This window comes from Ammodytes marinus, assembly GCF_949987685.1.
Source record: "Ammodytes marinus genome assembly, chromosome: 21".
Lineage (NCBI taxonomy): Eukaryota > Metazoa > Chordata > Actinopteri > Uranoscopiformes > Ammodytidae > Ammodytes > Ammodytes marinus.
The window spans coordinates 24,898,042-24,910,127 of NC_137225.1; the positions used below are offsets into that span (position 1 = coordinate 24,898,042).

A 12,086-nucleotide genomic window follows, 5' to 3' on the forward strand; every position below is an offset into this window, starting at 1 on the left:
CTGACAAGCTGTTCATGTTAAGGCAGGTTCAAGTCATGCAGTTATAGGTACTGAGTATTTTTATTTGATTTGTGCAACCGAATATCACATCTCTTTAGACTGCACTTTGACTAGGAAGATGTCTTACAATATTCCTCCAGAGCTGGTTAGTAACTGACAAGTCAAGTCAATTTAAACTATAATATATAGCAAAGCATCAACTGCAGTCTATGTTGTCAGCAAATAACAATTTGCCCCAGGGAACTTTGCAATCTGCACAGCCTACCACACCCTCTATCCCTGAACATTTATCTGGAACATAGAGAAGGCAGAAAGAGACCAACAAAAATTCACATTTGAATTTCATGAAGCCATCAGACTGTTAAACAAGACTGAGAAAGTCAGTTAGCCCACAGCCCAATCATTATTTTAGTCTTGCACTTTATAGTTGAACAACAGCCGGACAGGTACATAAGAATTTCACTGCGCATTGCCCTGTGCAATTGTGTATGTGACGAATAAATAAACAAAACCAAAACGTTTGAAATAGTGTTGATGCCTCAACCTGAGCCAAACAAGAGGCCAAGGGAGAGGGGAGAAGGAAATAACCTACATTTGTTATACCTCCAAGCCGGCGATGGCCGAAGTCTGCAGGTATTTAGATTTTTGGTTGTCCATCCGTACGGCCATTATGAGCGCAATATCTCAAGAACATTTTTAATTTGTGTAATTATCACAAGCTTTGGCACAATCATGAAAACATGGGTGTTGGTTACATCCCAGACAAATCATAAATGTTCCTTAAATCATCAGTAAGAGTTTGAACAGTCAGTTTTCCTCCTGTTGGCTCATGGACTGGATGTCTGATGGGGCTGCGGCGCCCCCTGCTGGGTTGAATCAGCAAACAAATAATTTATTTTCAGATATCTTATTTCTCAAATAAAATAAATAAACTTTACATCGGAAGTAAGAGTGATAGTAGAGGAAACATACAATTTAAGTATTAATCTGTGTGCAGAATATTTCATCATTTCAGTCTTTAAAATTGTTTTATACGTTACAAACATCTCAAGAATGCTTAGGCATTTGAATTAATAGCAGCTGGTTCAAGGCGAACTGTGATATTTTCCTAAAATATAAGTATAAATATCTCGGTCTTAAAACAATTGTTAAAACAGAATGTCCCAAAAAAGGTAACAGGCATGTCCAGGTGCAGGTGATAGGTAGAAAAAAAAACTAAAGGCAAAGTTGTATTATCATTTATTTTAATTCAAACAGGACACAAACGCACAACAAAACTTTATGTATCTGTTGAAAATGAAATAAAATATTCATGAAAACATAAGCAACAAAGCCAGAGTTAGGAAAAAATAGAACATAACTGAATGACAGCGTGCCCTGTCCTAGAATGGTTTGTGTTTGAAGTTTATTTCAGTGCTGCAGTGCTATTGTATTTAATACAGAGGGTATACTTAGAGAACTACATTGTTCTACAGATACTTGTGAAAAAAGTACGCTGCCAGGGCAACAAATCCAACGACGAGTACAATTACAGTTACACATACAATGGCTATCGACGCCGCGCCGGGAGTCGGAGGTTCTGGAACCAAAGAGTCTGAAACGAAAAACAAATCTGTTAATTTAACTTTCTACAAACCAGCGTAACTCTGCGGAACTCAGTGGAACTACCACATGGAAACGCCTTTAAAGTGCTCCACCGATTTAGCACTGGACTCTTATTACACTTGTCAAACTATGTCAAATACCATAGAAGAAAATAGTGAATATGCACATTGAGCGTCTTTTTGAGCGAGGGCGGCGAAAGGTCAGCAGATGAAAACAACATTTGCCATGCACAAATTAAGACCATGAGGGCAACATTTCTCATAACCTCCGTTTTCCCTGTTGCTACGGAAATACTGAGTTTTCCAAAATCTACACTTTGACCGTAGTTTTCAAAACTAACAGAAAATACCCATTTACTGTACGTGTGGACATGGTCTTAGAACATACTCAGTGGCACCCCCCAACACCCGGAAACAAACGCTGACTGTGGCTTAAACTGATAAGCTAATGAGAGAGAACCTACTTCATCCCACCTTACCTTCGCTTTTTTTTAACTTCAGATTGGTGTTGGCCACGTAGATCTCCTCTGCGTCACTGAGTTCACACGTGTATACTCCCTCCTGTTTGGAAGATAAGTCTTGTAGCGTGAGGCTACCTGACCTAGACACAGCCTTCACCTGCTGCCTCCACTCCTCTGAGACTGAGTAGGAGACGTCAGCTCCGGGCTTGGTCAAGATGATGTCACTGTGGTTAAATCTCCAGACGAGGGTGAAGACTGTTAGAGGAATGTTTGAGGCAGAGCAGGGGACCGTTGTTTCAGTGTATGAACCATTGATAGAAGCTGAAATGATAAGAACACACCATGAATATGTTTTTTATTATTTAATGTTTTAGCTGGTGAAATGAGAGGTAGACCAATGCTACAAAAACACAAAATTTAGAATAGAAATATATCCTTTATTGACATTGTATAACGAGATTCAGTGTGCAACTGCCTTTTATCAACACTAGTAAAAAAACTAATACCATTTAAAGATTACAAAGTAAAAACAATAACAAGGGATTTAAACTAAAAGCACTGAATAGAAAATAAATATATACAATATAAAAGTAGTTCAAATCTGAAGGTGATTGTATTGGCCTAGGGTGGAGCCATAGTATGTGGTGCAAGTTTGTGTGAGGTAGTTTCCCAATTTAATAATTAATTAATAAACTCACATTGTGGCATCAAACTGGCTCTTCTCCAGTTGCTGTGAGTGCTGACGTTGCAGCTGTAGACCAGACCAGAAACACTGTCTGAAAGCACCAGAGAGCTGCTGATGTTGTAGAGCTGCTGGTCAGTCTTCTGGACTGTGGTGTTGAAGGTCACGTTGGATGAAGGGCTGGTGGACCAGGTGATCTCAGGCTCAGGGTAGATCCTCTCTGAGCTGCAGATGATCCTGTTTCCTACCTGCTCAATGTCCACTTCACCTGCTGAAATCAAAACAAAAAATTCAAAATAATATATTTTAGGTTGAAAAAAGTTGTAACAGTTGTAGAGCACTTCAGCACCGCCCTTGAAGGTGCAAGAAAAGACGCAACTCTCCATGAAAACACAGGACACATCGGCATCTGCAACATCAGATAAAAAGTCTGTTATTGGGGGCACCCTTAGCTCAGTAGGTAGGGCCCAGCAGCAGACCCGGGTTAGATTCCCGCCCGCGGTCGTTCTCTGCATGTCGCTCCCCTCTCTGCCCCATTTCACCCCTGTCTCTTCATACTGTCAAATAAAGCATGAAAAATGCAAAAAAAAAAAAAAAGTCTCTTATTGAGAGTCGGGCTGTGAATTCTAAACATTTAAACGCTTAACTTGCCAGAAAATGACCGGCAACAGACGTCTCACTAATGGTGACTGTTTTCACTTTAAAGCTATAGTGCCTAACTTCTGGCGCCCCCATTAAGGATGTGTTGCTTTAACAATGATTTTTTTTTTAAATACAAGATTAAAAAAGGTAAAACGCTTCACTCACCTGTTCTGGAAAGAGTAGATATCCACAGAAAGGACTTAAACACCAAAAACAGGGAGCACTCGACCCTCGTTGACGTCCTCTTAAATTCCATGTCAGTGCAGCTCTGTGCCTAGAAGAAATGTGAAATGTGTAGCAGTTAGACCAACTCTATGTGGTGGCATTCACGCCCTAAAAAAGCAGGATTTCCTATGGGGCCATTATTGTTGCAAAACATTTACAAAGGTCTGACTCAATTCATATTTGTGTAATCAGATGTGGATCTCAATCCACGTGTGTGTAATCAGATCCGTATGTGGGTACATCTTTGTGGGTTACATAGAGCGCGGCTGTGGAGAAGCGGGTAAGGTGGTCGTCCACTGGATTGCAGGGTCAGCGGTTCAGTCCCCACCTCCCGCCACATGTCGAAGTGTCCCAGGGCAAGACACTGAACCCCAAGTTGCTCCCAATGGTTAGCTTGCACCCTGCGTGGTAGCCACTGCTATTGGTGTATGAATGTGTTTGTGTGAATGGGTGAAGGGGGCAGAACAATGTAAAGCGCTTTGGGGATGAAAACATCAGGGAAGAGCGCTATATAAGTGGAGTCCATTTTCCATGAAAAGGTGAAAAGGACACGACACAGACTTCAGAAGGACATAATTAATCATAGGATTGCTTTGAAGAAAAAGGGGAAGCACATTTGTTCAGGAAAGCCTAAATTGCTTCACTCACCTTTTGTCGAAAGAGTCGATGTCCACAGAAAGGTTGTGAACAACTGGATGCACTTGACCCCATTTGACCTCCTGTTAAACTCCATGTGAAAGAAAAGGGAAGTGAAGTGGGTGTAGCAGTCAAACCAACCCAAACCTTCCACTCAGACCATGTTGTCGCATTCACAACCTGAAAGGAAAGACTTTGCCCCTGTTTGGGGGCGACTGTGGCTCAGTTGGTAGAGCGGGTTGGCCGATGATCAAAGGGTTGGAGGTTCGATCCCCGCCCTGCCACTTATGTCATAGTTGTTGTGTCCTTGGGCAAGACACTTCACCCAACTTGCCTCGTGTGAATGTTGATAGTTAGCCTGCTATCGGTGTATGAATGTGTGTATGAATGGTAACGTGGGAAAGGAAAACAGGTCTCCCTTGCAAAAGAGTCTTCGGTCTCAATGGGATATACCTGTATAAATAAAGGTTAAAAAAAAAAAAAATAATCTTTCCCTTTCCTGCTCCACATTGGACTGTCTAAACACATTTGGCATGAGGTGGAGGGGGAAAGTTATCTCCTAAATGGGCTGTTCTGCTGAATTAATACTTTCACTTTAGGTAATATGTAGAGGATACTTTGATGCTAAAACTTTTTCTTGACAGAAGTGGAGCAGGTATTCATATCAAACTATGGTTTTAAAATATAGTGATCAGTTTACTGCGCCTCCTGGGCCAAGACTAAAAACAAATATCCCCTTTTGCCTGAGCTATTTGAGTTCTAAGAAATTGAGTTGATAAGAGGAAGAATAGTAGAAATATAACAAACACAAGATCTAGCCGTGAAAAAGCAGTGTTTCAATACCTTACTTAAACATGATTTTGTTCCGTTATAAATCATTCTAAAGTTACAAGTCAATAATATAAACAAAAGCTGCATCTTGACTTCATTAATTTTAAACCTCATGTTTATATTTAGACTCTTGAATACAATATTTGTTTCCCACTTGTAGACTTTCCTGTTTATTGGTGCAGTTATAAATACGTTTCACCTGAACTTCATGCCTATAACCTCACCAAATCCTCAAGGTAAGGTAATGTGTAGGGTTAAGGTGGTGGGATTTTATAAATATACCATTTTAATGTACTCAGAAATAAATACATTTGTCACATGTATTTAGACCATAAAACTTCTAACTTAGGCACATATAAAACCCTTGTGGATAGAGTCGGTAATGCAGTGCCACTTTTTAAAATTGTGCTTTTCTTAGCTCTTAAAAAGTGTGTATGGTCTCTCGAGGATAAATAAAAGTTAAATGAAATGAAAATGAAAAAAGTGTGGAGATGTGAAGTTTGCACCATAATCATTTATTCTAATTCAAACAAAACACACATAAAAAAAGTTTTAAACAGTTGACCATTCAGCACCTTTGCGTATAATTTGTAGCTTCACCAGCAGGTGTCACCAGGTAAGCTCACTAACTGGTTGCCTTAGTTTTGATGACAGCTGCCACATATCAGGCACTGCAGTGAACACACCTTGCAACAATACAATCGGAACTCTTGAGGTGCAAACGATCTTTGCTAAAAAGTTTCTGCTAAAAAGTATGAAATCTAATGTCTAATGTCTCACTTTATACACAAATAAAAACACATACAAAATGTAGATTGACTCTTGAGATGTAGACGGATACAACTTGTAATTAAAGCACCTTTTCCCAGCGAGGCTTCAGAAAATCCTGCCCTCTCTCTTTCACTCGCTTCCTAAACAAATGCACACACCGCCGGCACGCGCTAGCAAAGATCTTTAGGACAGCAGGCGCTGGTTTAGTAAACACACTACCACTTGTGTCTAAAATCAACGGAAACTGAAAGTTCCCCGAAGCAACTTTAGGTATTCCTCTGTCCATTTTTTTTTTTAATCGTGAAAACATAAGCAAAAAAAGTAAAAACAAATAAACATTCTTATCATTGTTCATCACTCAAAAACTCAAACACGCATAAGACTGGCTTGGGAAACCCAGATTGGCACATTGTAGCGTAGCAGCAGTGTAGTGCAAAGCATCACAGTCTTACAGCAAAATGTCCATCTCCTTCATTATTCAGCTCAGATAAGGATATTTTCCTGATAGGATACATCCTTCAATCCCACATGGAGAGATGTTTCTGTTCACTTTGAATCCAGCTCTTTGTTTAGTGCAGATTCCTTCACTAACGTCTTTGTAAACTATTTATTTATATTTATTTAATTCAAACACACTTCTATTGAGTCTTCTTTATGTAGGACATTTTATGTGGAAGCTTGTGGGGTGTTCAATACTTCCAACTCTTGATCGCTGCAAACAAAATGAAATAAAACTCAGTGTTGAAACATTTTAAACTCATAGCAATCCTCATTACTTTTTCTTGAGTTAGAATCATAATCATAATTTTCTTGACCTATCTAAGTCATCTTTAGCTGAATTACTTAATTTTAAGTTAGATTTAACTGTAGGGAAAGGATTCCATGAAAAATATTTAACAGAATTGAGCTTAATTGTTGCACCAAGGCAGGAGATTTGACTTGGCATTGACAATGATTCAAATGATAAACACATCTCACATCACAAACCACCCTCAACAGTCATTAAATGTGTAGATGTTATTGATTAAATAAATGAATGACAGCATGCCCCGTCCTACAGAATGATTTTAGGGAAATGTAACTAGACACTAAAACAGAAATTCAATGACTGTGTTCTCCCTTTTACCCAGGCACAGCTCATACAAAGTTCATTTCAGTGCAGCATTACTGTTACATTCAATAAAGTGGTTATACTTACTTGGATCCCGCACTCGGTTTCTCTGCATTTTTGGGTCTTTTACAGAATGCTACTGATCCTATGACAATTATCAATGCAATTATCCCACATACAATGGCTGCTATGACCCCGCCTGAAATTCCTTTGTCATCAGGGTTCGGAACCGAAGAGTCTGAAACAGAAAACAAATTTGTAAATTTAACTTTATACAAACCAAACGCCACCAGGTGCAATGACGGCTACTGAATAATCACAATGTTAGGGGACTTTTTACATCACAGTTATTTCTTTACTCCATTTAAAGATATTGTCATAAGCAATCACACAAGCTCACTTCTTTCTAACTCCACACTAACACATTGTTTTCATCTTCAGTTTCAACCGCCAAAACACTGACTAAAATTCACACAGCATAAAGGCTTTTGCACACCGGGCTCATTTCTCGCGGGTTAGAATCCAACCCATGTCGTTCTCTGCATGTCATTCCCCTCTCTGCCCATTTCAACTGTCTCTGGAACTGGCAATAAAAGCATGAAAAATGCAAGAAAATTCAAAAATAAATCGCAAAAAAAACATTTATCATGTTGTTGTCACCATCTGAGCTGGGTCATGACAAATAGGGGCTTGTCCGGGATGCAAATATTGCAAAAATCTTTTGCTATAAAGTTTACCTCGACCTTGACCTTGTTGTTTCGTCAAACTGGCTCTTCTCCAGTTTGTGCGAGTGCTGACGTTGCAGCTGTAGACCAGACCAGAAACACTGTCTGAAAGCACCAGAGAGCTGCTGATGTTGGAGAGCTGCTGGTCAGTCTTCTGGACTGTGGTGTTGAAGGTCACGTTGGATGAAGGGCTGGTGGACCAGGTGATCTCAGGCTCAGGGTAGATCCTCTCTGAGCTGCAGATGATCCTGTTTCCTACCTGCTCAATGTCCACTTCACCCACCGGAGCTGAAAACAAAACAAGAAATTCAAAATAATATATTTTAGAGTAAAAAATAATTTTTGTAGAAACTTTTGAGTTGTTGTAGCGCCCTGTTTGTAGTGCCTGTGTTTATTAACACTGGATTTATTGCACAACCACACAGTATGGACAGGACCAGAGGAGATATTCAATGATTTTGACAACAAGCATTCTTCAGAATCGCCGACTCCTCCTTCAACTCTTTTTTCTGTGCGTTTCTCATACCGTCTACTTTCAGGTTGATATATGACTCCTTTGCGATGTCAGTGCTGATGTAGCACAGGTATCTGCCCTCATCCTGAACCTCCACCCATGTCAACAGGAGCGAGGCGTTTCCTCTGGAGAACTGATCCTGGAACAGTGATGTCCTGCCTCTGTAGCGCTGGTGCTGGTAAGCGAGCTGATCTTGGTGGTCATAGAAGGAGTGCACAGGCGTTTTATTTTCTCCCCCGTGAGACACATCATACCAATGGATCAGCAATCCATCGGTGGTGGATTCGAAGCTACAATTTAAGATGCAGCTCTTCATGAAAACACATGGCACCTCGACATCTGCAGCATCTGTAAAAGAGATCATCCATTAAAGTTCACTTAAAGGAGTAGTGAGCGATTCTGAAGAATGCTTGTTGTGAAAATCAGAGAATATCTCATCACTATCCGCTCCCTGTCTATGTGTGAACAAAGGGTATGTAAACAAAAGGGGCCCAATGAAGGAAGCAACATGACAGTTTACAGATCATAGGCTGTGTATTAACCCTGGATTTTATTTCAGCACACACACAGTATGGTGTACATTTTAAGTTTATTTCGTAAATGAGAGACACAGATCTGGCCTGATTGATTATTGTTGGTTATTGGTCTGAGCCTTGGAACTGCCAGATTTATAAGAATATAGATTATAAATGAGAAAGAAATAGCAGCGCTGCATGTCAGGAAATGTGTTTGTAAAGTGTTAAAATGCATTGAAGGGCCTGTCAGCCAGTTTCAGAAGTGACTGTAGATTCTGTTGGAGATGTGAAAAGACTTTAGTGGGTCATTATGCCCTTAATAAAACAACAAGTAAAGTAACTGAAACCATAGTTTAATAACTAAATTACATCTTTATAACACCACCACTATAACTACTAGTAATACTTGTGATTATTATGCTAACAGTCATGTGTACATGTTTTCACTTAAAAAAACAACAAACACTTTGACCTCCACAATCGAATCAGTTCATCTCTTGAGTCAAAGGCGAAATGTGATTCAATTTGATTTGATTCAATTTTATTTCAGACATATCAAAAAAAGAAAAATTAAAAGCATGAAAATACAACAAAACAATATGTTCAAATGATTTCACAAATAAAAATAAACAAAAAATAAACAAATAACATATTGAATTGATATGCCTGAAAAGGAGTAGGAAGAAGTATAAACTTATTTGATCCTACCCCTTTTCCACAGCTCAATAACTTTATAATAATTTTTTATAAAAATGTTTGCAAAGTTTGAGGAAAATCGATTGTGGCGTACTTGTACTACTAATATAAAGTTATTTGTTACCTTCTCTTTATGGAAAATAAAAATTTAGAAAAATATAAAAAAAATACAATCATAAAATGCAGCGACCGGACATTAAACAACATTAAAGGACGTTTTGTAGATGTAGTAACTGCATTTGTTGTTTTGTAGTAACAAGGAGGAAATGCAATCCTCAGAAATGTGACCGTGTCAGCTTTTAACAGAGATACTGGGTGTGTGTGTGTGTGTGTGCGCGCGCGTGCAGGGGAATGTATGCCGACACGTTCTGCAACATTCCTTTTACAGCTGTCACACTTTTATCGTCTCAATCTTGCCTGGTGAAGGATGTGTGACCAAAACGTTGCTTCCTACTGAATAAATGTTTTATCAGCGAAATACCTAGACAATGTGCAGGAGTTTTTTTCCTATAGTTTTACTGAACTCTCCTCCAATCCACCTGTCATCCACTCAGGAGTGCAGACATCTTTTAGAACTATTTAAGGATCTCAATCTTGACATTCTACGTAAATCAAACATTTTTAAAAGAACTACATTATGTTGTATCTGTAAATCCAAGTATCTTTAACTATTGCAGGCGCAATGAATGTAAACCTCAGTGTCTATACTAACTCAGACTTTTCATTCAGCAAAGCTTTATTTAATTTGGTTGTTTTCATTTGTGTCTTTGATTTCAGCCTAATAATAAGAGAGTTTTTTAACATGTTGAAACATTTGATACACTTTAAAAAGGTGTGATCAGATAAAACAAATACAAATCAGTTCATGTCACCAGCTTCTTTTGTTTCAAAGGATTGTATCTTTCAACATTTCCACATAACACCAAAACTATCTGAACGGCTGAACAACACTTTCGTTCATCACAATAATCATATCTTGTTTAATTACATTATCTGATTTTACACTTTTCTCTGCTGAAAGTAAGAATGACAAAACAATTCTCTAAGTTTAAACATTTATTTTTTGATTTCGGTTTTGAAAGCTTCACTCACCTCCGTTTGAAAGATTCTGTAGAAAAGTCAGGACCGCAAAAAAAACAACACACTTGATCCCATTCATCCTCCTGTAATGGATCCTTCGTCAACACTGTCGTGAGCTGAAAAGGAAACCATATAAATAAACAGAGAGAGTGACAGACACGTCTGACTGCCTGTGCTTCGATTGAACCTGAAATCTCACACTGTGAGGCAGTGTTTTACTTAAAGGAGGAGTCAGTGATTCTGGAGAACGCTTGACGTTTGTCAAAATCAGTGAATATCTCCTCACGATCAGTTTCCTGTCTGTATTGTGTCTGCGCTTTCCAGTGTTAATATACAGCCCAGGGTTTGTAAAGTGGTGTGTAAACAAAACGGCCCACTGTAGCTAGCAACATGCCTGTGAGGAGAAAAGATATTCACTGATTTTGACAAAAATTATTTAATCCTTCAATCCTCTCACTATAGGTGTTTTATTCCTGCTTCCACTCTAAAAGTTGGAAAACAAAACAAAAACATTTGTAAAAAAGAAAACAAAGTTTGGTCTGCACACACACACACACACACACACACACACACACACACACACACACACACACACACACACACACACACACACACACACACACACACACACACACTTTCCCTTTCAGAGTAATGTAAACACAAAGTAGTAATCTCACTATTCATCTTACCTTTTCTTTATAGTTGTCCTGGTATGTTATAGAGTAGTTAGTTAATCCTCAGCTCAAAACTTATGTCGACGATGTTCACTGAGCTTAATTTAACAGATTCAAATTCAATTGAATCGGAAGCAGCGTACAAACAATGACTCAGCAACTTTGGAAATACTTGAAATATTTGCCACACTGCCAAGGTCAGGGTGTGTGCAGATACACCTGTAAAGTAGGGCTCCGAACGTCAAGACATACAGTACCTGTAATGGAACTGGAAGGTCTTGTTGCACTAGAACTAGAACACAAAACTGCTGTGCAATAACAACAAAGATAAGACAGTAAATACAAATCAAAGTATGAAATAATATAAAGAAATGTAAACATGTTCCATCACTTAAGAAAAAAATTCATGAGATGAATTTCGAGTTGACAAAATATTCCAAAAAGGTGTCACGTTCCCTTACCAAATAAGTTACAGTAAATGTGGAAAAGTAAGATTAGAAGCTATTCAGACAATAATAGTGCTTATAATAAAGGTAATTAAATATCCACAAAGTAACACATTAGATATAGGAAACCTGAGCTGTTTACTCTCTTAAACATCACCTACATTGATGATTGAAATAAATTACAGACTGTATACACAGACACATAAACCTACTTCTATACTGCAAATACAAGCAGAAAAATCATTTCTGCATTAGAAAATCATGAAAGAAATTAGGAAAAGTGAATCCTTCTCCTTCCTGTAATATTCAAACAGATAGAAGATACAAGAAGAAAATTCCAGACTGGTCTCTTAATTTTTTCCAGAGTTGCTGTATATATAATATAATGTTGGCATGTTCGACATTAAGCACACATCACAAAGTGCAGCTGAGGTTGATGTGAAGGCCATGCGTTTTGCAAGATAAATACAAAC

At 38.5% G+C, this 12,086-nt stretch overlaps 1 protein-coding gene across 1 annotated transcript; it reads right to left on the reverse strand.

Annotated features, from left to right (window-relative positions):
• Positions 1-807: 807 nt before the first annotated feature.
• LOC307267724 (CD276 antigen homolog) lies at positions 808-11,231 on the reverse strand (the record flags this gene model as incomplete). The annotated part of the gene is made up of 10 exons (XM_080050106.1): positions 11,183-11,231; positions 10,506-10,609; positions 8,215-8,550; positions 7,701-7,976; positions 7,051-7,201; positions 6,305-6,368; positions 3,555-3,663; positions 2,764-3,018; positions 2,084-2,320; positions 808-866 (listed from the first exon to the last, which is right to left on the reverse strand). The coding sequence occupies exons 2-10, from the start codon at positions 10,570-10,572 to the stop codon at positions 808-810; spliced, it is 1,554 nt and encodes a 517-aa protein (XP_079906232.1). The 5' UTR covers positions 10,573-10,609; positions 11,183-11,231.
• Between the last annotated feature and the right edge of the window lie 855 nt (positions 11,232-12,086).